General features: G+C 35.5%; 3 protein-coding genes across 4 annotated transcripts; 1 reads left to right on the forward strand and 2 right to left on the reverse strand.

The window, feature by feature from the left end:
* The first annotated feature begins 1,328 nt into the window (after window positions 1–1,328).
* On the forward strand, window positions 1,329–4,705 carry LOC112501479 (F-box protein At1g70590-like). Its single transcript, XM_025105121.1, has 4 exons — window positions 1,329–1,897; window positions 2,953–3,086; window positions 3,463–3,645; window positions 4,444–4,705. The coding sequence occupies exons 1-4, from the start codon at window positions 1,378–1,380 to the stop codon at window positions 4,609–4,611; spliced, it is 1,005 nt and encodes a 334-aa protein (XP_024960889.1). The 5' UTR covers window positions 1,329–1,377; the 3' UTR covers window positions 4,612–4,705.
* Window positions 4,706–6,685: 1,980 nt separating this feature from the next.
* Window positions 6,686–8,800, reverse strand: LOC112501495. Its single transcript, XM_025105137.1, has one exon. The coding sequence runs from the start codon at window positions 8,798–8,800 to the stop codon at window positions 6,974–6,976; it is 1,827 nt and encodes a 608-aa protein (XP_024960905.1). The 3' UTR covers window positions 6,686–6,973.
* A 7,136-nt stretch (window positions 8,801–15,936) lies between these two features.
* Window positions 15,937–23,705, reverse strand: LOC112501463 (primary amine oxidase-like). 2 transcript variants are annotated; one of them, XM_025105100.1, is made up of 12 exons: window positions 23,319–23,705; window positions 22,157–22,272; window positions 21,761–22,066; window positions 20,497–20,609; window positions 20,085–20,415; window positions 19,772–19,987; window positions 19,411–19,647; window positions 18,641–18,826; window positions 18,164–18,304; window positions 17,330–17,598; window positions 16,457–16,538; window positions 15,937–16,341 (listed from the first exon to the last, which is right to left on the reverse strand). In XM_025105100.1, the coding sequence occupies exons 1-12, from the start codon at window positions 23,515–23,517 to the stop codon at window positions 16,216–16,218; spliced, it is 2,322 nt and encodes a 773-aa protein (XP_024960868.1). In that variant the 5' UTR covers window positions 23,518–23,705; the 3' UTR covers window positions 15,937–16,215. The 2 variants fall into 2 exon arrangements, with proteins under 2 accessions (XP_024960868.1, XP_024960869.1); XM_025105101.1 differs by lacking the exon at window positions 21,761–22,066.
* Between the last annotated feature and the right edge of the window lie 2,992 nt (window positions 23,706–26,697).

Genomic DNA, 26,697 nt, shown 5'->3' on the forward strand with positions numbered 1-26,697 from the left:
TGACTAAATATATTTTTAATTTTAATTAAAATAAATTTTATCAAAAAAAAATTTAATGTATTTTTTTTTGTAAATGTAAGTACTTTTTTGTTATATTTTTTTAATTTTATAGATCTAAATCATTTTTGGTTAAAAAAATGTTTAGAGATTTAATCATTCAAAATATAAATGTTCATTGAGTTTTTTTTGGATTTTTTTACTATTTTACCACATTAACTAGTTGTACAAGTCATAAGAATGTATCTAACATGTTTTAGAAAAGTCCAAGGAGTTATTTACCATGTTTTGAATTGTCCAAGTTTTATTTGTTCCAAAAAATTGTCCAATGAGTTATTTAACATGTTTTAAATTGTCCAAGGAGTTATTTAACTGATCACCTGAACCCGACATCATTTTATTTTTTACATTTAATATGATTGTTAAGTCTTTATTAATATGTACAGTAGATAATTACACCACCACACACCCTCTTCATCTACGTATTTTCAATTTCTTTCTCCATCTCTCTACAACTTTTGTATATATGTTCAGTAAATGTGAATATATCTATACTATATTATAAAACATTTGAAAAAACTCTTACAAATCATTTTTTATGAATTAAGTATTGTTTATTGATACATATTACTTAAAATTCAAGATTACAAGTGATTTTGCGTAAGTACAACTTATTAAAGTTTCATTTTTAAATTTGTGTAACTAATTGCAGATATATATAATCAAATACAGGATAAACATATATTTTAAATATAAAAAATTTAAAATATAATTAAGATAATTATTGAGTTTCTAACTAAATGTTTAATTATATCTTTAATAAAAAAAATTTATTATTAAACCAAAAATCAATTATTTTGTTATTAGACTTAAATTAAATTATAATAAAAAATTGAATTAAAGAAGTTACAACAAAAAAACGAGAACTATTAAATAGTTAATTTAATACTAATATCGATTTTATTTTTTTTAAAATTTTTGATGTTATCTTTAAATTTATATTTCATTAAAAAATAAAAATAATATCATTTTCTAAAATTATATAAAATCATATTATATCAATAAAGACAAATAATAAAAACTAAATATTAAAATAAAGATTTATCTCATTATATTATATTGTGCGAATATTTTTAGTTATATATAAATGAAGAAAAGTAGTTGGATATATTATATAAAAAAGAAATTATGAACAGTGAAACATACTTATTTCGAACCATGCAGAAAATGTGACGTTACATTCGTCGTCATATTCACTTCACAACTCACCACTCACACGTCATCCTCGTGGCCGCCAAATCATCCATCTCCGACGCCATTGATTACCTTACAAACAAAACCCAATTCGACCCAGAAATCTTTCTCCAACTCAATCAAAAAATGAGAGAACGTACTTGGCCATATCGATCAGAAACTTCTCATTTCTCAACCCTTCCATCTAATTCAACTCAAAAAATCGAATCGAGTCCATCCAAAATCCCCCAATTCCGGCCATCTTTCTGGCCGTGTTCTCGAAAATCCGACCACCGTGATTTCTCGGCGCTACCTAACGACGTACTGACGAGAATCGCAGCGAATTTCAGCCTCCCGGATTTACAAACGACGTCGTTGGTGTGCAAATCGTGGAGGGACGGATTACGGCCGTTGAGGGAGGCGATGTTGTTTTTATGGTGGGGGAAACGGTTGAAGCACGGCCGTGGAGGGGTGAAGCGTGACATGGAGAAAGCTTTGGATTCGTTCTTAAAAGGGGTGGCGCGTGGGTCGACGTTAGCTATGGTGGATGCTGGATTGATTTATTGGGAGATGGGGAAGAAGGAAGAAGGTGTGAATTTGTATCGAAGAGCTGCTGAGCTTGGTGATCCAGCTGGTCAGTGCAATTTGGGGATTTCGTATCTACAAGGTGAATATTGATTCTTTTTGGATATTTGTGTAATTCGTGTTTGAATACTTGAAGATTTGTGATGGATTTGATCGATTCGTGTTTTGATTTTGGGAATTTGGGGGGTTTTTGAAAGCTAGGGTTTTGGTATAGTTACGAAATCAATGGGTGTTTGAATTGAATTGAATTGTGTATGCCATTTCTTTAGATTATTATGGTTTCCAAGAATGATGGGGTTTGTATAATTTGTGAGAATTGCTGGTTCATATACTTGAAAAGTAGATTTAATGTGACTATGTGTTTACTGAGAAGGTTTTTGTTTTGTAGGGTTTTTGTTTGGGAAAAAATTGGCTTTCTGCATGAAGCCCTCCTAGAAACTAGGGGAAGCTTACTGAATAAGGCACTTTATATATCATTAAGCCACTATCAACCAGTCACTTATAGCTGACAGAATCAGCTGTGAGTCCCCATTAAGCTCATTAAGCTACCAACAAACAGGCCTAATTTCACTAGATAGAAAATTAGATTGCTGGTTCAAATCCAGGTTCCTTGTGGCCATGGAGGTTCACCTTTGGACTCCAAGCCATTTGTGGTAAGTCGGGGGATTGGTCGGTGTGTGTAAGCTAACTCGAAAATCCACGGGTACCCAAAAAGAGAAAAATATAGACTTCGATATAGATGTAATCCAATTCGGGGTTCCTTAGATTCTTCCATAATTTGGTTACACCATGGCTGTTGCTAAGGTTTGGGCTGTTTGGTTGGTTTTCCATTAAATCATGTATGAATAAAATTGTCTGTATAGATTAATCTGTCTATATAGATTGGAATTTTTTTTGTTTTGAAGGGTTTTTTCATAAATGGGAGAGCGTGTTTTTTAATTGGGAAGGACGGGTTTGCATAAAACTTGTCTTTTTGCATGAAGCTTTCCCCTAGAAGCTTATTGAATAAGTCATTTCTATATCATTAAGCCACTACCAAACAGTTTAGTCGACGAAATAAATTGTGAGTCCCATCAAGCTCATTAAGTTGCTAACAGAACAGACATTAAGTTTCTTGACGCACTTAAACAATTGCAGCTGAACTGCCTAACTTGGAGGAAGCTGTTAAATGGTTTCGTCGAGCTTCTAGTGCTGGCTATGTTCGTGCTCAATATCAACTTGCTCTTTGTTTGCATCGGGGTAGTGGGACGGACCAGAATCTATCAGAAGCGGTATGCTTGCTTGCTCGACCGTTATATTCTTTACGACAGTTGTAAAACCATGCAATTCCAAAAAGAGAGCTACTCTGCTGTTTTATGTTTGAACATAATATTGTAAACCAAACGAAACAAGCACAGTATGTTCCCCCTGGAGGTGAGGTATGGAGGGTGGGATGTATATAGACTTGACCTCTACCGCAGAGTAAATATGTTGTTTGAACATAATACTGTCAAATACAAAATTTAGTATGGGGGTCTTCACATAAACCGTCTCTCTACCCTTCAAGGGGTAAAGGTAAGGTATGCACATATCTTACCCTCCCCAGTGAGATTTAGTGGGTCCATTTGATTACAGATGTTGATTGTATCGTTTGTTTTTTTTTAATAGGCGAAATGGTATCTACGAGCTGCAAAGGGTGGGTATGCACGTGCCATGTATAATTCATCGTTGTGTTACTCTTTAGGCGTGGGTTTGTTGCAAAGCCATCATCAAGCTCGGAAATGGATGAAGCGAGCGGCTGATCATGGTCATAGTAAAGCTCTATTTGAGCATGGACTTGCTCTTTTTTCGGTATTACTTTTTCACCCGACATTTAAATTACTTTTACACGTACTACCAGTTGCAAATTAATGGCAACACAAGCATATCAATTTCCTGCTACGTGTTTGTTCACACTCTTGCACAAGTTGAGAGTTTTCATGGAACCAGTTGCTCTATTCTTATGGGCTAGAGGTGCGGTCTGCGTACATCTCACGTTTCGTAGACCCTGCTTTCGAACGTGATTAACTGGGTCTGTCTGGTTTGACCTTTTTTTTTGCATATCAATTTCAAAGTTAGGGGTTGTTTGATTGGTTTTCCATTAAGTCCTGTATGAATAAAGATGTCTTTGTGGGTTAATCTGTCCATGTAGATTGAGAAGATTTTGTTTGGGAAGAATTTTTAATATATGAAAGGAGCTTTTTTATTTAATTGGGATAAGACAGGTTCGGGAAAAAAACTTGTCTTTCTGTATAAAGCTCCCCACCTAGAAGCTTTACCAAATAAGTCTCTTTCTATATCATTAAGCCACTACTAGACATTTATGTATAGCTGACCGAATAAGTTGTGAGTCCCATTAAGCTCATTAAATTGCTAACAAACAGACCCTTAGGAAGAATTTTGGCCGACCTTTGAAAGTCAAATTGCTACGAGTACCTGTGGTTGCCGGATTATTATTTTGTTGCCGAGAGTGATGATATTGATATGGGTCCACAAGATTCTTCTGTTTTGTCATTATTGATAACATCGACTCTAAATAAATTTGGAACGTAATTTATTATTGAACGAAAATAGTGTATATAGATAAGTTGTAATCGTGGTTTGACATAGGAAGGGGAGATGATGAAGGCTGCGGTTTACCTAGAGCTAGCAACGCGTGCGGGTGAGTCGGCTGCAGCTCACGTCAAGAACGTTGTCTTCCAACAACTTTCACCATCTTCTCGACAACGAGCCCTTGATCTTACGGACAATTGGCGTGCCTTGCCATCTTCGCGTTGAGCTCGGTTTTAATCTTCCATTTTGGTTATATGTATTTGGAACTTATACTCCCTTGTAAAGCATTTTGGTTATATGTATTTGGAATTTCATAGTCCCTTGTAAACTGCAATGATTTGCATGTTTTTTATTTTAACATTTTTTTTTAATTCCAGCGTACATCTTAACCTCTGGGTCCCACCATATACGGACTCGTGACCCCACCTTTGGGCTGGCCTATTTTTGAAATTGAAATTGCAATCAGGACAGTGGTTTGATATAATGGTTATTCCGTTGGTAATGTGGTGGTATAGCAGAAGAAAATAGGGTTCATATGATAAACAACGGTAAAAAGCGTTGCGATGTGCGAGACTGATATTATGCACCGCTATAGCAACGTTAAAACACTGTTGTTGTGCTATTATTAATTGTTTTCGCCTCTTGATAAGATATACTGAAACTCGTTTGGTTCATGATATTTTTCTACTTTGTTTTTAATGAGTTTTAGATAATTTGACAAGCAATCTTGTTTGTTAAACTATTTATGTAATCCTCACTGCGTCACAAAATAAGTGGTTACAATAAAAATGACGTGTAACTTTAAAAATGCATAATTATTACACTTTTTAGTCAACTAAATGACAAATTTATCCTTAATTAATTTATTATACACTTATTTTGAGATTGTCAAAGTATGGATTGTATTTATTATTGTCTCTTTATGGTAAGTTTGAGTTTAATAAGTTCTTTCTATTTTGGGTAAGGAATCCTCTAGCATTAAATATTTCTGAAACTACTCTTCTAGAAGATTCTGAAATCAAACCCACCTTTGATTCCAAAAAATTACTGCCTCTAAAACTACTGTTCTAGAAGATTCTTCGTTTTTCTAAATACAAAAACCAAACACAAAGGTCAAACTCACCTTTCATTCCCAAGTAAATATTGAAATGCATCAAAAAAGAACATGACAGATGTGGTTAAAGTTATCACCTTGGTCCAAAATCTTCCATTTTTACACATTTCACAAAACCAGCATAGTGTATCTCACTAACAGATAGAATTTTAAAGTAAAAACATTCACAGACCTTACATCTACCGTAAAAAGTAAGTAAATAACGGTTGTATTAAAATTTGAATATTAAGAGGACGTTTACTAAACGTTTATCCGGTAAGTGTTTACTGGGTAATATTTTTTATTGAATGAACATGGTAAGGAGCAAAAATCTTATCCGGTAAGAGCAATGATAAAGATAGAGAGTCTTACTCGGTAAGTGAGGGTAACAACTCTTACCCGGGTAAGTGTTTACCGTGTAAATTGTTGCATACAATACCATTTTTTAAATATAGTGTTGACTCCTTACGGTAAGCACTTGCTAGGTAAGCATTTAGGTAAACGATCCCTAAAAGAATTTTATTTTCTAACCCAAGATTCCAAACTACTATTCTAGAAGGTTCTTTGTTTTTTCTATGGTAACATGAGAACAAAATACAAAGATCAAACCCATCATTCATTCCCAAGAAAATCTTGAAATGCATCAAAAACATGATGAAAGATTGTGTTCAAAAGTATCACCTTGGCCCAAGACCTCCATTTTTACACAATTCACCAAACGAATCCGACATATCCAATTACAGATAGAAATATATACAGACCTAACCTCTACTATAAAAAGTACAGAAACTGTTCTCGTAAAAATACGAGCTACAAAATTCGATACAAAACCCTTTTCTCTTTCCTAAATCCCAATTTATCTATCACTTTCCCCTCTAAATTACCACCATTTTCTTGAACAAACGGAAGAATTGAATGCTCAGGTCCCGTTTGGTTTACAGTAATGGCACGGATTTGAAGGGATTTAAATTTCAAAATCCATTCTAATCTCATGTTTAGTTTGTTGTATCGTACGGATCTGAAATCCTAGAATTTAGGGTGTACTCGGGATTTCATGGGATTGTATGAAATAAAGTTTTAAAAATGTTAAAAACATTTTATTTTATAATAATCGATTAATAAAAATTTGTAATTTAATTTTTTATATAAATTATTTATAAATAATTTCATTCAAAATTTTACAAATCAAACACACAAATGATTTCAAATTCATTCCAATCCAAATCCCTCCATGAAATCCGAATCCCTAAAAAATAATTATGCAAACCAAACGGACCCTCGGAGATTTGTTATGGGAAGTGTTGGGCCTAAATGCAACCTCAAATTCTTTTTTTTAACCCAGACCGTCACGGAAAGAAAATCAGTCCGGATAAACTAAATGGCCGCAGTTGTTATATACACCTGGAATCAAACCTTGTACAGAAGGGATATCGCACCACGTCCCTCGGGACATCAACCAGTACGCCACGACCGTTGTGGTTAACCTCAAACTCTTTAGGTCGAGTATGATGGTCTTTGAGGAGGAACCACACCAGCATGATACATATTTAGATGATATATGGCTTGAACCACCAATTCCTTTAACTCGGAATGTTGACCAACAATGGCTCTATCTGCCCCTTCTAAAGCTGTCAAAACCCTAGCCTGCACAAGGGCTTCGCTGTTTCCGGCGTGCAACGCGAGATAACACAGAACCACCAACGCGTGATACTGTGTTTTCTCGCTCCCTCTTAACAATCTCATCAACGGCACCACACCATCAAATTCGATTACGGTTTTCGAATGTTCGGTACAAAGAAAGTTATCCGGGCACACGAATTTCCCTAAAGCGATTGCTGATTCCAATCCGATTTCTGGATTCTGGTGACTGAGTTGCTTGACTAGAGGACCAATGACTCGGGTTTCCCTAGCTGGGAAGGTTCGAGCTAATGAACCGATTGCTCTAATGGCCGGCATCGTGATTTCGGACTTTTCTGATTCTTGAATCAGTCTTAGAAACTGATCCACTACGGCTTTCGCAGCTGGGGAATTCGTCTTGAAAGTTGCCCGTCTGAGATCGGCATTCGATTCCGCTGCTAATGTGATTTCCATTACTGTCATTAGACAATTAATCTGCAATTCCCCTGTTTCGGTTTCGATAATCTTCGCTAAACAGAGTAATCCTTTTGTATCTGTAAGTATTCTACAGTTTGCAAGATTACCTCTTGCAAGCATCCATAATGCTTTCGAACAACTCGTCTTCAATTCGAGCTTCAATTCCGGAGGCTCGCTTTCGCGTTCTTTCCGGTTCATCGACCATGTTGAAGAAGACGAAGAACCCACTTGGTAATTTCTTGTTATTTGCTTATTGATTTCAAGAATCGAATGAATACTTTGCTTCTGATACCGGTACCGATACTGATCATGAAGTTTATCTTCATCAACGAATGTTTCGAATGATAATAACGTCACAAGTGGTCGAATAACATTCTCTCTCGCGAAACCCTCTTGCGAAAGCGGATCGTTTTCCGCCATTCTCGCAATCAATTTCGCGATCGCAATCTGAACCCTAATTGGGGATTTCCCAAATTCTTGGACGATAGTCGAAACACCAACATCGCCGGCGATTAACCTGGCTCGGTCTCGATCGTTAGCCAGGTTAAATAGTGCGGTGGCGCCGGCGATTTGGGATTCCGGAGATGCAGCTTCTTTCAGAAGCTTCATCAATGGCGGAATCCCACCTTCTTCCGCAATCATTTTCTTATTCCGATCATTATCATTAGCTAATGAACACAATTCATTTGCAACTTCGATTTTAACATTTAATGGAGATAAATAAAGAGAAGATATATAAGACCAAACCCAAGCCAAAATCGGATCGTTGCTTGCAATCGGCGGCAACGACAGAACGACGCCGGCAGAGATATCTCCGCTGGCGTCGAAGATACTAAGCAACCACTTCATATCACCAATCGAAGCATCGAGAATGTTAAGAACTTTCCTGAAATCAGCGGCGCCGACGATGGTGACGACTCGGAGGAAGACGCTCCGCCGGCGGCACTTCCGTACAAGGGTTAGGGCACGGTTTAGGTTTCTGGTGACGTCGGAGAAGACACGGCGGACGGGGCGGTCGTAGAAGGAAGGAGTGGAATTGGTTAACCGGACGAATGATCGGAGCATTTGAGAGAGACGGTCGACGAGTTTTCCGACGTCGGAGCATTCGAGTTTGTAGGACTTTGATTCGTCGACGGCTTGACGGATTCGTTCCGATAAGACGATCGGAGATGATAAGAGGTGTTCGATGGGTTGGTGGTGGTGGTCTTCGCCGGTGGCGAAGTCCATGGAAGGTGAATTCAGTGGAGGTTGAAAATGGAGATGTGAGATGGAGTGGTGGTTGGAATCGTATTGGTTAGGGTGACGTTTCAAGTTAATGGCGTGCGGTGTTTTGGAGTGTACTATGGGTTTTTTGAGGATGTTCTGGATTCGGTCTCCAAATGGAATTTTCTTGGAAATTCCCCAATTTAAAGTGATTTCATTTTAAGACGTTTGTTTCAAAAATGTTGATAGGTCTGTAAGCAGCAGCTTTATGATTTAAAAGGGGTTCAAGTGTACAATAAAGACTTTATGATTGTAGCATGACCGTAAAAACTAGCGGTAATAATATACAGGTAGACCCTTTACTCAAGCAAGAGAGTAAGGGGTTTCGTTAAAACGGGCTACGTTACTGAGGGGAATCATTGGAGAATTAAAGATATAATAGAGTGAGGTTTGAACCTCTAACCTCTTAGGAGACAAGAGACTCAGATACCGCTAAACCAAAGACCTTTTGGTAGGTATTCATGTTTTCTTTTTTACTAATTTTCATTTTTAATTAAGAAAATAAATTATTTAAATATAATTTATAACTCAAAATAACTAAATTAAAAATTTAATACGCATATTACTTTTTATACTAAACTATTAATAAATGCAGATTTATTTAATTAAAATTATTTTTAATTTTTTGGTACAACTCAACTACTTTATACCAGCTATAGTTTTCTTAATAGTATTTTGATCAACTTTTTGTTTTGTTTTTTATTTTTTTAAATTTATTTTTCAAACTATATGATCGACCAATCGTAAACGATCATATTTGTGCATATGATGATAGTGGCGGAAATAGCATACAAATAGTGGGGGATGGGCCCTCATTAAAAAAAATTCTCGTTAACAACAATTTTTTCTTTAACTTCCTACCAGTACCCACCAGTAATTTCTGGCATGTGCCCCCACCAACAAAAAGAATAAACTTAAAATCAACCAAAAAAGTATCTCAAAATCAACAACAAAAACAGATGAAATCCCTCGAAATCGACAAAAAACTTAAAAATCTCTCGAAATCAATCAAAAGACTTTAAAAATCCCTTTGAAACAATGAACTTAGCTGCTAAAAACACACCGGACAACTTTGCGAGCCTTTAATCTACTTTAAGGTCCCCCCACTAGGCAAAAATCATGGATCCGTCACTGAGTCGATTATAAAGTGGACAATATAACATCGATAAGAAATTAATACTTCTAATATGAAAATGGTAGATTCCGTCGTTGTAGAGGGACGGTCAATAATTTGAACCTTGTCTGGTTGTCGAAAAGCCAAAAATTTGTTGAAAGGAGGACTTGAACCCGTGGCCTCACAAACAAAAGACTTTATTTCATCGACAATGACTTAACTCAACCGGATGAAACTACAATCAACAGCTAAAACGCTTACCAGGTAAATGAGAATGGTAAGAGGCATAACAACAACTGAGATTCTTAACCGGTAAGTGAGAGAGAAGACTCTTACCAAATAAGAGACGCAAGTAGTGGGTTGATGTGATATAAGAAAGCAAAAGGTTAAAAAAGAGAGGGACCAATGAGACCCATATGATAACATGCAAAGGCTTAACCCTGGTTAATATGGACAACTTTGTGTATGTTGATTTCAGAAACTCAATATCTCATATGGATTCGGAGCCATCATTAATATTATCTCTACCGTCTCAGACAAAAACACCTCATTTTTAATCTCATTATTTTTTTTCTTTTAAATTAAACAAAATAATTTTTAAATCAACTTTAATTGTAATATATTTACACAGAGATAGAACAGTAACAAAATAAGATACAAACGAAAACGGTCAAATCATGTGTAAAATTATATCTGATTTTACACTAATGGTGAACGGAAGGGTGTGCGGGAGACCTGGCTCGAGAACATGTCGCGGACAAGGTCAGGTGAAACACGCGTGATTTTATACGTGATTGAATGTGAAATTACATATGATTATGTCGTTTTTCGTGTGTTTTTTATTTGGTTACTGTTTTCGTATGAACCTGACTCTGTATATGTTAGACTAGTTTAATTTGTATTTATAGTTAGATAATATGTACCAAGAAAGTATGATGATCCTGATTAAAGTTGTTTGTGGGGATTAATATGTCTGTATACATTCGGAAGGTTTTTGTTTGTAAGAGTTTTTCATAGATGAAAGAGAGTTGAAAAGACATGTTTTTAATTAGGAGGGACATGTTTGGAGAATACTTGACAATTTGCATAAAACTCCCACTTAGAAGCTTCCTGAATAAGTCATTTTCTATATCATTAAGTCACTGCCAAACAATGAGTCTCCTTAAGCTGCTAATAAACATGCACTAAACATCATAAAAGACTGTTTTTGTGACTTCAATTCATAAGATCGATAGTTGTGCGTCTTATATAAATGTAGTACGACAAAAATTTCTTTAGAAACAATATGTTACAATAAGGGCTTGTTTGTTTTAAAAAAAAAAAACTCTTAATACCTCTTAAGTCTGAATCGGTCAGACGTTTTTATTTTCAGACCGTTTGATTTTTTTTGAAAATAAGAGCTGAAAAGCTCTTATTGTCCTCTGAATTTTTAAGTGGTAGTCTAAACTCTTAATGGGCTCTTATTCACACACCATATCGATCTCTCGTTCTCTCGCTTTGATTTCCAGCTACCAAATCATACCGATCTATCCACATCATACGATCTAGACACCATATCGATCTCTCGCTCGGTCTCAAGCTACCGATCTATCCAAAACGATCTCTACAAATCGATCTCTCCTATATATGAGTTATTTTCTGAATATGATCAAACCAATGAGCAAGGGATGATGGCGACACAATTAATGCAATATGAATATTGGTTCTAGTCGTTATGAGACTTTTTTCGTGTTTATATTGATTCAGATTTCAGACTTCAGACGTAAAAACAAACAGTCTGACTGATTCAGATTTCAGACTTCAGCACCACCTCTTATAAATCAGAAGTGAAATCAGACTTCAGACTTCAGCACCTCTTAAAAAACAAACACCACCTAAGTTGATAGAACGTTTTTTTAGCGTTCTAACAAGTTTTTAGGACATTTAAAATACAGTGTCATATTAGTTTTCTATAGCACACGTTAGCAGTGCTCAAAATACCGACTATCCCGGCCAACCCAACACGAAAAAACTCAATCCGAGGTAACCCAACACAGTTGATAAAAAATTAGGTGAACCCGCATCTATTGTGTTGGAATTAGGTTAGGATTATTTGAACTCAATCCAACCCAATGAACCTGATGCACTTCTATATTATAGATTTAATATGATTTTTAAGTCATTGATTAACATATAAACATTAGATATTAAACCAATCCATAATTGACTATATCCAAAATTATGTAATATCAACTGTAATTTTACTTTTTTATTTACATGAACCTTCAACTTTCTTTTTTGTATGTCTTCTTTTTTATTTTACTTCGCTTAAACAAAAACATTTTGCTAGATTGCAAAATGATATAGCAAAGTTTCAACCCAAACAACCTGCACAGTTTGATTGGTGTTAGGTTGAGATTTTTCAAACTGCAATCATTAGATTGGCTTGTTCAAATGTATTCAACTCAATCAATCCAACACATATGCAACTTTTAAGTAAATTCAAGATACAAAATAACATAATGGTAGATGATGAGTTTATTCTGCATGCTCTGAGAACCCCAATAAATTTTCATCTTGCTTTTTTGTTCCTTCTAATTTCACTCATTTTATGTCTGAACCTATATTTGATAATTTTAATTTAAGAAATTGTAATTCTTTTTCGTTATGGTTATGGTTTATAATTTACTGTTATTTTCGTCCATGGACACATTTTTAACATTCCTACCTTCACAAATATAAGGGACCAAAACAGTAACAAATTGTAAATAATGAGGAACGGAGCAAAAATAAATCGTAATCATAAAGACAAAAATTGCAATGAATTACAAACCATAAAGACGAAAACCATAATTTCAAAACCTCAAGGACGAAAATAGAAATTCTTAACATAGGGACGAAAATGTAATTTACTCTTAATGTTATTTTTGAGGGAAATTATTCAAGAGTTATTTCAGAGCCTTATAAATTACCTCTTAGCTTTTTTTTCTTCCAAAATATCACTATTTTCTCAAGTAGCAACTCAACTTGCAGAAAGATCAAAGTGTAAAAAAGATGTTTCTACAAATATAAGAACCAAATCTATAAAATTCCAAATATTTATGTACCTTTAACTAATTTACAGATTTGATCCTGCAAATCACGTTTAGAAATCTTTTTTTTTTAGTATATATTTTGACCCATCTGCAAATTAAAGAGCTTATTTGTAGACATACTTAGGGTCATTTACCAAACACTTACCCAGTAAGTCTTATCAGTGAAATTTAACATTATCAATTACCTACCGGGTAAGATTTTAGTCCACCAAAACGATATCGTATACAACAATTTACCCGATAAACGCTTACCATGGTAAGAATCGTCCCTCTCACTTACCGTATAAGATTCTTGATCCTTGTCTCGTTCTTACCGGATAAGATCCTTAGTCTTTATTATATTTATTCGAACGATCCAATGAAATTTGTGAGAGTTAAACGGCTAACAAGTAAATTTATCAAATAGAAATGATTATTTTAAGCCATTCCCTGTGTTTCAAGACCTATTTTCACTGTAGACGATGGTCAACTATTGTTTTCTACATGACACATTTGCAGACACGTCGACAAGCATTATTGTCTTGTTGATGTCGGTCAATTTTGTATTTGTTAAGTTGCAGAGTTTTTTATTTATTGCAATTTAAACCCTTCCTTTTTTTACTTTTGACAAAAGGGTCGTATGCTTCCCCAATAAAGTGACAAAGACCGAGAATCTTAACATGTAAACACCATAGTAAGGACCGAGAGTTTTACACGGTCAATCAGGATCACGACCCTTGACCGGTTAAGATTTACCAGGTAAATTATTGCATATAATGCGTTTTGATAGACTAAAATTTTATCTAGAAAGATAAGTGAGTGTTGAAGCTTATCAGTAAATTTTACCGATAATCATTTATTTAAACGGTTTCTAAAATTGAGGAATTTTTTTAAATATTGGTTACAAATAATATCTTGTATCTCAATGAATATACGACTTGTCTCTTTTATGTTGCATCTTTTTAATTGCAGTGGAAAACTATGTTTTATGTTTTATTTAATTTCCAAATACTTTATACATATAATATAAATAATTAATAATTATAAATATTATTTACTATTTTTTTATTACATCTGTAAATAAGAATTAGTGTAAAATTGCATTTTTTTTTAAACTCCTGTGGTTTATTCTAAAAATTAGAGTCTTGATAGATACATGGATGAAAAATGTAATTTACTCCTAAAAGTTAATTTCAATAGTAAAATACCTCCAAACAAATTTTCTAAAATAAAAAAAATGAACTAATGATTTTTTTTTGCTCTAATAGATAAAAATAACATAATTAAGAAATTAATTAAAATAGTAATTTTCAAGCTTTGAGATTTATCTCCTTTTCTCTTGATATTTAAAAAATGTCACTACATCCACAAGTAGCAACTCCTAACTTACGAAGGGGTCGAAATGTAAAAGAAAAGTTCCTGAACATGATCTGCAAGTTTATAGATCAAATCTATAAATTAGTTCAACACTTCTGGAGCCATTTGCAAAGGTAGTGTGTTTTTTGAAATTTAGGAAGATTAATGGTCATAAGATGAATCCAAAGCCTGAAAATGATTATTTCTATTAACCTTCCAACATAAATTTTTATTAGATTCTAAAATTCAAAATTTCTTTTGAGAATCAGACGCTCTTTGTGTCCGGTGGGAAATCGACCGAAATGGAGATTTCTCTTACATGCATTGGTCTACTAGTTATTTCTTTCCCGATTTTACCCAAATGTCGCTACCTCTGCAAGTGGTATCTCCCCCACTTGCGAACCTATCTAAAATACATTTTTTTGCTATTTCTATCCATGTTTGCAAGTAGCACCTCCATGATTTTTACCCAGGTCCACATGTGTTGGAGGTACCACTTGCGGACCTGGACAAAAATTGTAATTTTTTTTTTGTGTTTTAGTTAGGTCTACAAATGAGATCGGTAGTGACATTTGTGTAATTAAGAGGAATTGCTAGGAGATCAATTAACGAGAGAAATGGTTATTTAGCCAATTTCCCTAAATTCTAACTCTAGCATTCTTTTTCAATGACCCAACCTTGAAAATCCGTGAGTTGTATTTGTACATGGTAAAATGAAATATTTGTCTAAGGGGCCGTTTACCCGATACACGCTTACCGATAAATTTAATAGTATCATTTACTTACCGGATAAGATTTTCGTCCACCAAAATGGTATTGTATGCAACAATTTACCCGGTAAACGCTTACCGTGGTAAGAGTTATCGCCTTCACTTACCGAGTAAGACTCTTAGACTCTTAGCCCTTGTCTCGCTCTTAACGAATAAGATTCTTGATCCTTACCATATTCATCCAGTAAGGTAAAATGACTTGGTGTTCACTTACCCGAGTAAGCGATTGATAAACGGCCCCTAATCCCATAAAGGTTTCAAACTTTTCCATACACTATAATATATGATCAAAATATCTAACAAAACAACGTGAAAAAAAAATCACCCCCCTCGTTGGACCGGACATTAACTGGCTAAAATTGCCTCATTGGTCGGCACTGACAACTTCCAAATGCCCATCTCTATTTAGAGACACAAGTATTTGGTTGGGGGAGGGGCCTGGTTTAACAAGAGATGGATCTAGACTAGAGACGGGAAATTTTACCCCTAGGAGTGCGCATACTCGCAACCCTAACGGGGTGGGGATTCCCCGCTTTGGTGGGTAACATGGATTTATTTTCATACTTAAAGTAAAGTGGGGTCGGGAATGACACTACCAACCCTATACCCACCCCATTTCGGTACCCAATGGGTTCCCCGAACCAGCTGCGGATTCCTTTCCTCCCAAACCCGTTGGGGATTAGTCAAGACAAGGCCGGGGATATACTACCCATCCCGTTTCATCCCTAAAGAGATCTCGTCTTTTTTTTGTTTGGAAGTATATATTAATGTACTGCAAATAATCACACACTCATTACCTTCTGTGAGAGACTTGAACCCGTTATCTCCGGAGAGGTTGAGATTTACCGGTAACCCAAAACCCAGATACCATTGTAACAAGTCTTCTATACGAAATTAAACAGGTAGAATTAAAATAAAATAGAGGCAAATGCCCACACCTTCCCACAAACAACCGTGGGAAGATGTGAATCATAGTAACCTAGTTTCAGATCATGGATTGAAGTAAAGAATGCTCTCAACATAGCATTTGAGATCACAAATAAGAATTGAATTCTAGAGTACACTTACGTGGTTACGATCCTTCTTTCACATCTTTGAAACGAGACCATTATGGCATGCTTTTTCGACCATTCCGTTTTCCTTCAATTCCAAATCAGCCAACGAGCTCGGGGGAACATCCACCGCTGGAGAGCAGTTGAAGAATCCATGTGGCTGCAAATCAATGCACCAAGATCATCAATCAGATGGGGATTGTGTTAGTTGATGCAAGTGGAAGTCTAATTGTGAAAACTGATGGTAATGTATATATGAAGATGAGCAATGGTACCATAAGAACAAATCCAATGTGTTCTACTGGCATAACAGGCCAATCTTCCAGTCGAGGAACGTGTGTTATTCCAAATACATACCTGCGACCATTCAACAGTATACATTCGTAACTATGGGAACATAAACACAGTTGATGAGAATCACATATACTTGAGAACCGTGAGAACCTGTATTTATGCATATACATTATATGAATATCAGCTAGTATATGCACCAATGTCATATAGTACATATTTACATTGATGAATATATATATATGCACAAGAAGGATCATGTGAGAATACGAGTTAAGGTGAGAAGCTTAAAAAAGGATCTGGACCCTTGATCACTTTTAATCACACCGCCACCCCATGAATTGCGCTTCTCATGGGAATTGATCCAGTGCATCTCATCAGTGTTGATCATCAATCAGGTTGATCTAAGGGTGGAGATCCCTTCTCACTAAAACCCACCCCTATATATGAGATTAAAAGTGATCAAGGGTCCAGATCCCTTCTTACACTTCTCCCCTAACTCTTATTCTCACACGATCCTTGGTCTATATATATATATATATATATATATATATATATATAGAGAGAGAGAGAGAGAGACAGAGAGGGAGGTTCTAGGGAAAACCTCCCAAAAAAATGAAAAACTAAAGATTACTCTAGTAACCATTCATCTGGACATGTGCATACCGTCCAGATGAACGGTTACCAGTGTGTTCCTCGGTTTTTCATTTTTTGCGGTTTTCCCCTGAACCTGATCATATACCCTATATAGATATATACTAGTTCTCACCGATTTTCAAAATATTTATGATTCTCATTTGAACTTTGAAGTCGAGATGTTATATTTTGATAAAAATGCGAAGGAAGTATGTGGATACCAAAGAACCAAGTCAGTTTCTTCTAGAGACCGGTTCTGCTTAACCCATGTAGCCAATCCCTCACCAACACGTGGATTTTGATTAGGGAACTCCCCACCAGGAAACATTTCGTCTGATTTATATGGCGTGACCCACAGATTGTGCATCAAGAAAGCAGCTCTTCTCAAAAACTTGGCCTCTGCACCACCTAGTGGTAAACAATTTGATCCAGGTACTAGTTTGTAGCCTGTCAACTGCCCTGTTCGGTTTACAGTTCGCGTGTTCCTGATCTGAATCATGGAAATTGCATCATTCATAAGCAATCTAGTTCTTTCAAAAAATCAAAATGTCACATTCTCTATGTGAGAATATGTGAAACCCTATAAGATTACCCTCCAAAAGAGTCATTGAGAAGAGGAGATGTTCCAACATACTGAGGATAAATGGTTCAAGTTTAGTCGATGTAAGACTCTAACGGGTCTCCTTTCAGAGAAGGCTTGACAGGCACAGATTGTCCCAAAGTGTCGAGTCTCTGATATCATATGAGAATATGTGGAACCTCGTTACGAGATAAGGGAGGTCCCAACATATATAGAGGAGAAATGGTCCAAGGTGGGACTCTAACACGGCCCTTCAGCGAAGGCTAGACGGGCACACATTGTCCATCAAACTCAAACTTCATTAAATATTTATAAGTCGATGTTCAAGTTAAAAAAGGCATCTGGAAAGTCAATAGAAATAGCACTAGCAAGCAGTATCACTCATGCCTTAACAATTTTATTTTTTACATATAGAACAATTTAAAATATGAGAGAAAGAGAGACTACTGAAAAAGGTAGGTGTTAGAAAACTTACAACCCAATGTCGGGCAGACGAAGGATTACAATCACGCATTGCTTCTAATTCAGATTTCAACAGTTTCTCTTCAGCATAGAACGCGTTGTTGTGAACATTTGCATCTCCTGGTCCTTCAACTTTAACATCCAACTCAACCACCTGTAATCAAAGCGGTATATATATTATATATGAAGTACGATCTCATCGTTGAAACTTGATATGTATTTCTTAAGGTACAAGAATTGATGTCCAAATCCAGAAGAAGCAAAATGAAATAGCACAAGAAATAAGATGGGAAGAGCAAGACTAGTATCACATGCTCAAATAAGTGTCGATCTACCTCATCCCAACACCACACCGTTAATATCAAATTATACGTTCAAATAAACGCTCAAAATATTATAGCTAGTGCAGAATACTAGAGTTAGCCCACGGTTCAAACATTTGATCACCCATTGCAATTAGGAGTAAATTGTAGAAATTGGAAATGCTAACCTGATTGTGGGATTCACCGGGCTTACAATCAACGGACATATCCATGCGAGCAACAAAGAAGTGTTGATGAACAGGAGCATAGAGTCCAGGAGCAATCATAGTCCCATATTTTCTAGCTTCTCCAGGTTGTAGAGCTCCTAAGCTGAGAATTCCAGTTAATTTCACCTCCGCTTCTATTTTTCCATCCTGTAAGAAGATATTATCCTGATTATTCCTGAAATTGCTATCTTAAAAATCAAAAGATAGTGCATGGCTCGAATATGTCAACCACCTTTATTACAAAGTTTAGCAATACGAGCAAGTATGTAACATCACAGGCCAACTGTACCAGATATTGTCCATACACCTGGACTCACGGTTTTAAAACGTGTCTGATAGAAGAGGTATCAAGTCCCTATAAGGCAACCTTCGTTCGCCTCCCCAAAATCCAACCCTTTGGGAGCCTAGCATCCTCGCTGGCACACCAGCACGGTTCCAAGCTCTGATACCATCTATAACATCTCAGGCCAATTGTACAAGATATTGTCCATTTTGTCCACACACCTGGACTCACGTTTTGAAACGCGTCGGATAGAGGTATCAAGTCGCTTATAAGGCAACTTGGGTAGGGGCACATAAGTTGCCTTATAAGCGACTTGATACCTCCTCTATCAGACGCATTTAAACACTGTGAGTCCAGGTGTGTGGACAACACGGACAATATCTTGTACGGTTGGCCTGGGATGTTACAAAGTACAAGAAAAAATAAAGAATCATGGGTCGTGACTCGCCTGATAAAAATACCAATAGAATCCATACTCGTAGTTGGCCACGGTACATATAAAAGAAACCACTAGCCTTCTTGACCGGCGTACTTCAGCTAAACCTGTTCTCCAATCCTGATGCTTCCATAAGATTCCATGATCCTCTTCATGCAAGCAAACACAATCTTCGATCGTCTCAACACCCCCAGTGAAATTTGTTAAGTGAGCATCAAAATACTTGACATAGCCCAAACAATCACAACCCTAAACATAAATACATGTTATACAAAATCATGTTTCTTTGACTTATGTGGTTCATAGGATGATTCAATTAGAAAATAAAATGAAGCACAAACCACTGAACCAGCAACTTAAAAGGCAGGATTACCTTTTTAAGAGAATGAGCATTTTTACCAAGTCCATCTTCCCCCGCATCAAATGCATTCTTCCTGTAATGAGGATCATTGGGGTCACCGTAAGGAACCACCATTTCTACAAAGCTTAATCTGTGTGCCACGGGTCTCCGACCTCGGCTACCGTCAACATATGCAACGGAATAAATGACCAAACCCTCCCTAGGAGTGAAACCAATACGAAAATTCCACTGCCCCAAATTAACAAAAAGACAAGTTAATCCCTAACAAGTTTATGACTCGACTAAAATTGGTAGATAGAAAAGAAGACAGAAAAATAGGACGGACCTTCTGCCACTGAACAAAATGGCCATCAACACGAAAACTAGGACCATCAGGCTGAATAATGTTTAGTGGTTTCACATCACTTCGATCAACACCTCCCCTTGTTTCACCAGCCGTGTAATTTCTCAATGGATCTGCTGGTGGTAGAGGAACAAGTTTGCGGTCTTTAAACTCTATCACCACCATATTTTGCATATCAACTAGCACATCGATTCCTTCAACAGGACGAGCATAACCATTTTCCATGGGACAGTCGCTTTCTGTCCGACAGAATATAAGTGGTTTCGCTAGTCTACGTTTAGGAGCATCAGCTTCACTGTGATAACCAACACACCTGAAATATAGATTTGGCATCCTAAGCATTAGCATCTAAATATGTGAGAAATGTAAAGAAAAATAGAATGCAATAACTTACCAGGGATCTACCATAACAAGGTCCATATCTTCAATGCCCCTCCTCTTCATGGCCTCCCGAAATGGAGGGAAGTCCTTTACAATGGCTTCACATTCAGCATATTCCACAGCATCCTATTATTGACAGAGTAGAACAAAAGATAGAGTAAAAATTAATCAAAGAAGAGTGGTGTGTTATGAATCAAACTCTAGAATCTATGAACGAGCAGGTCACAGACGCAAACGAGTCGCTGTATTATCAATTGGAAGGTAAACCAGAAACATCTAGCATTCTAGAGCCTAGTCTCTCCCTAACAAAACCATAGGTAATCTTCCGGATGCCCCCTTCCCTTCCCTTTTATACTGCTTACTAACCGCATTATTCTATAATATCTAAACATAATGATGGGCTTCGGTCAGTGCATAACATCACCCCGCCCGAAGAGAACCACCTTGTCCTCAAGGCGGATAGAAAAAATAAAGAAACTGTTGCTGCCCGGTTACATCTCCCCAACCAGCTGCCACCTAACTGTTAATAAGATGTTGCAACAGGGAAGCAGAAGTTCCTCTATTTTTTCTATCCACCTCGAGGACAAGGTGGTTCTTTGGGGGCGGGGTAATGTTATGCAATGACCCAAGCCCCAGCCCATCATTATCTTTAGATATTCTAGAATAATGAGGTTTGTAAGTAGTATAAAAGGGAAGGGAAGGGTGTAGAAGGGGGCATCCAGAAAATTGTCTATGGTTTTGTTAGGAAGAGACTAGACTCTCGAAGGCTGGATGTTTCCGGTTTACCTTTCAATTAATCATACAGCCGACTCATTTGCCTTTGTGATCTGTTCGTTCATAGATTTGAGAGTTCGATTCATAACATGGTGAGGCCAGTACTGGATCTTTCTAGAGTACAAACAAATGCATTTGACACATGGAGGTGGCTAGTTAAACGCTAAGAAAAGATTTCTGAAAAGCAGTTTCTGGTGGTGTGTTGTTTTGTACTTCCGCATCATTAACAGGATAACTATTGTTTTAAGCCAAAATCAATATCTACACAATCAAAATCAAATATATTGCCTTTTTTTTTTCTCAGTAAACGTCACAAGAGATTTATGATTCTAAAACCTCAATTCAAGAGATAAGAATGCCTGCTAGCAGAAATTTCCTTGAGGCCACAAAATCAATCAATCAGTAAAATTATGTGCTTAATAAAAGAACAGCAGAAAAATGCTTTTAAGGCATATGAACACAAAGAATGAGAAACAAAATCTCATTAGGAAAAAGTTCCATACCATAGGAGGTTGTACATCAGGCACTACTTTAGATGAAATGACTTTGCCTCTATGGTGGCCACCTCGAGTTAGAGCATGAACCTCTGATAGTTCAACAATCCATATGCTAGTTTCATTTGATTTCTTGTTGTAAACGATAAGTCTAGCTTGTCGAGGTGGAAGTTTCGTGGGAATTATGGGTCCCCCTTTTGTCCTTGGCAACAACGATGGTTGAAAAGGTGGGAAGAAATACGCATCGGCTAATGCAACCACGCTTTTCGCTGGTTCCACCAGCACCACCTCTATAAACCGCATGCTATCTCTTACCTGAAATTTTGCATTAAGATTATCTGTTATGTTATAAACCAAAAGGATGTTATATAGTTAAGAGCTACAAATGTGTGGGAATCTAATAACCTCTGGAGTTGCTCCAGCAGCCCTAACAGTTGCCACGGCTATGGAGATTTCAGCAGCAGCTAGAGGATCAAGTGGATGGCGAGTCTGCGCCCTGACCATACTCGTTGGCCCAGTTCCTGAAGGAACAAATTTCAATCAAAGTATTCATGATACTTCAGACCAAAGCAATTACTGATAAGGTTACACCAAAGGGATGTCCACCAACCCTATAGACTATATCCATGGCTTCCAATAGGAATTGGTAAAGGAGATATGAGTTAGGTTACACAAAACCCATTTCTTAAAAGATCAGACATGGCATACTATATTCTATATCAGAAGTATATAGATAGTCAAATGTATTGTATGTCATCATTTTGTAGACACGTAGGATTCTCAGGGCTGTTCTTTAATATTGTTAAATGCGTGATTCTGGACCACGGCCCCAAAATTTTGGGGTCCGATTTTACATTGTCTAGGCCTTCCATCAATGAATGTAAACTACAGCTCACCTCAATGCCTCTCTAATTTCTATCGTAAGACAAAACTAATACTCTAATACATCCATCGTAGCTACTGTAATTTGTGTGTGTATATCTTTGCTATCTTTTTTTGTAGTGTAATCCAGGGACGCACCTACTTTGATGGTTACGGTGGCACGTATATTCCTCCGGCGAATGGTAAAAAAATTTAGGTTCGTGAAAGGTGCAACCATATTAATTTGTTGTGTGCCACCATATGTATTTCAAAACTACAATGTGAACAAGTTTTATTTGGTAGATCTGGTTTGCAAGCTTTTATTCCACACGAATTGTGTTAGTGTCATTTTCTTAGTCAAATAGTTATTTGTTATAGTCAAATGGTGCCATCGTATGAAAAAAAAATCCGGGTCATCCTTCAAAAGCACAGCCTTTTCGTTTGAATCTGTTACGTCAATTCCATAATCGCAATCTATCGATCTGTAAGTACAGTTAACGAAAACTTCTGTAAATGAATCTATAAGTTTTGTACTCATGAAGATCGAAGGCATATTATCAACACGTTTTCACAACTACGATCGCTTATTAAATCGACTTCTCTTTTTACCTAATTCTTACCAACAAATCAGACATCATAACTAAAATCAACAAACAGTAGTAATCAAACTAAATTTTCACAAAAATCAATGAAATCGAGTGACCACCTTTAGCAGCAGCGGTAGCAGCGGAGGATTGAGCAACGACAGGACGAATTAAGTCACCGACAGAAGTAGCTGTGCCACGGTGGCGAATCTGATCGCCGACGGAAGGATCAGTGGTCCAATCCTGGACGACATCGGCGGCAGAGGAGGAAGTAACCTCTCGGAGGAGAAGAGACGTCGCTTTTTCCGAAGTTGAGGCCATTGCAGAGGGTTATCAAGCTCACTGTAAGCGCCGTATTCCTGGTAACCACTGTGGTAGTACTCCAGTGACATACAGCAAAAAAACGTTCACTTTCCTCTCTATACGTAAATGTATCTATATGTTTCTCTCACTAAAATAATGTGCAGAAATCTTCCTGCGATTCACTTTACTTATTTTGTGAGGGAAACGGACAAAGAAGTCGAAGTGGAGAAGACACGAAAAGGAAAGCTTTTGACGATAAAGTGACGTCGTTACACAACTTTTTCGAAAAATAGAATATCTGCATAAGAGTAAAATTACTTTTTTGGTCCTGTGGTCTGTTTTAAATTCCACCTTTGGTCCCTGAACTTCATTTATTATACTGACAGCCAGTTTTGTTTGTAAATTGTTACGATTTTAGTCCGTCGGACTACCTCCCTTACAAGTGACGTTAAGTGATGTGTATTTTAATATTTTTCTTTAAAAAACAAATAATTTATATAAGTTTTATATATATGGGGAAAAGTTATAAAAGGTGCTCTTAGAAAAAGAAACCGTGAGGGTTATTCAAATCATTAGATTTTTATATGATTCTAACTCATCTAATTAAAAAACGGTTATAACGTTATACCCACTTTTTTTAAATAAAAGTATCTTTCTTATACTTTAAGTCAAAAATTGATGTCATATAGTCAAAATTGAAACGAAACATATTATATAAAAACCTTCATTTTATTATCTTTAATTTAATATTTATATTGATATATTTTTTTTATCTGATTTTTCATGGTTTTTTGGTTATTTCCTTAGAATTTACCTCAATATCTTTTGTGTGTGTATATATATATATACATACACTATAAGGGTATTCGTGCAATGCAGTGAGCTAAAACTCGATTTCAATTTTTAGTTTTTATTTTTTGTCTCTATCGATATAATACAATTTTATGTGGTTTTGAGAAAACGATAATATTTTTATTTTTGAATTAAATATAATTTTCAAAAAAATAAATCGATAATAGTATCAAATTACCTACTTAATAGTTCTTGTTTTTTTGGTGTAAATTCTTTAATTTAATTTTTTATTATAATTTAATTTAGATTTTACAACAACGTAATTTATTTTTGGTTTAATAATATAATTTTTTATAAATATAATAATTCAACATTCTGTTAGAACTCAATGATTATCTTAATTATATTTTAGATTTTCTATATTTAAATGAATGTTTATCTTGTATTTGATTATGCTTATCAGCAGTTAGTTACACGAATTTAAAAATGAAGCTTTAATAAGTTGTACTTACGCAAAATTACTTGTAATATTAAATTTTAAGTAATATGCATCAATAAACAGTATTTTATGCATAAAAATGGTTTTTAAGAGTTTTTGTCAAACATCTTATAATATAGTATATATATATATATTTCTTGTACATTGTCTATGAAAACTAAGAATCCCTCAAATGAAATATTTACATTATGATTTAATTTTTGTTACAGATCATATATTTATGTCTAACTCTATTACCCCACATCTCAGCGCCCCAGTGTGAGGCATCTTGGTTTATTTACTCTTTTTGTATTTTGTTTACTATACAACTTTTGATTGCATATGTACAAGTGTATAAATCACTTAAGAAAAAATAAATAAACCCCCGTACACCATTTGGGTTTTAAGGCATGCGTTTAAACCAATTTGTTTTGTTTTTCATTTATGTTTCTTGGTTGTTCATCGATGACATCAGAAGAAGAAAACAGAGTGGTGGCGTGAAGGATCCAAAACAAAGAACAAAGAGAAGTATAAAACAAGTTGTAACTATGCATAAAGTAAAAAAAGGAGTGTTGATTGATTCGTTTATGTTGCTTCGATTTTTCTCTCAAATTAAATAGACAAAAAAACAAAAGCAGATGACATCGGGGGGATTCATTCAAGAGATGGAATTTGACCAGTGGGGAATTGAAGTTATGTAAATTAGAAAGAAAAAAAGAAAAAGCATACGTATGTCAATTTAGACGCAATGAAAAACAGTTGACGGGAGAGGCGTTTTTGGAGGTTGAACAGCGGTTGGAGCAATAGTGGTGTTATCGGAGAGACGTTAAGACACTGAAAGGGAGTGTGGCGATGGATACGGGGTGAGGAGGTGTAGATAATGTGAAGGGGAGGTGTTTGATTCATATTTTCTTAAAATGTTTCACACATGGTTTACATGTTGTGTACACTAAAAAATATGGTGAAAAAGGATGAAATAATCATTCTGCAACTGACAAATAATCTTTAAATTATTATTAAAAAAAGGGTAAAATCCAAAGTTTTTTAAAACTTTTAAGTGGGTGAAAATACCCTATGATTTTAGGTGTGAGTTCATGAGTGTTGGATGAATATGAAACGTGTAAATTTAAGGCATCATATTTTCATCCGAAGGGTCACACCTTTCATATTTAGGAGAGAAGTAAAAATATATAATGTACTTAAAAATGTAAATTAGTGTAAATGGTATGTTATAACTTCAAAGAGATGGGTCCAATAGCATCTTTCCAGCAATTTGCGTGTCACGCCCACAAAGATGATATGTCAATTTTGCCAGACCACATGTTACAAAATCCCATATGCCTACAAACTCATTATTCAATATTAAATTTCCATTTTAAAATAATTATAATATTTTAATTAAATTTACAATGATAAAAACATTAAAGTTAAAAGTATAACGTCGTAATAAAAATTGGTATTTTATAATAATAAAGTAATTTTAAAAGTACAATCATGTAATAAGAAATGTCATGTCAACACTATCGTATATATGGACTACCTACGTAGAGGATGGGGTGACAAAGAAACATGATATAATGAGTAATTTAATTTAAAAGGTTACCCGATGTTATAATGGGTAAAATACGATATCTTAATAATTTTGAAAGTACATTGTTGTAATATGAAAAACTGAAAGTAAAATCCTATAATAAGAAAATTTGTAAAAATAAGTTGTTATTTCGTATATTTTGTCCTTACATATATATATATACTAGAAGCGTACTCGCACAATGCAGCGAGATACATCATGATTTTAATATTTCATTTTATTTCTTATCTCAGTCGATGTTATACTTTATGTGATTTTGAGAAAGCGATGATGTATTTATTTTTCAATAAAATATATGTTTGAAGATATCATAAAATTTTGACAAAAATATATCGAT

This window comes from Cynara cardunculus, unplaced genomic scaffold (assembly GCF_001531365.2).
Source record: "Cynara cardunculus var. scolymus isolate 2C unplaced genomic scaffold, CcrdV1 Un_Scaffold_192, whole genome shotgun sequence".
NCBI classification, from domain to species: Eukaryota; Viridiplantae; Streptophyta; class Magnoliopsida; order Asterales; family Asteraceae; genus Cynara; species Cynara cardunculus.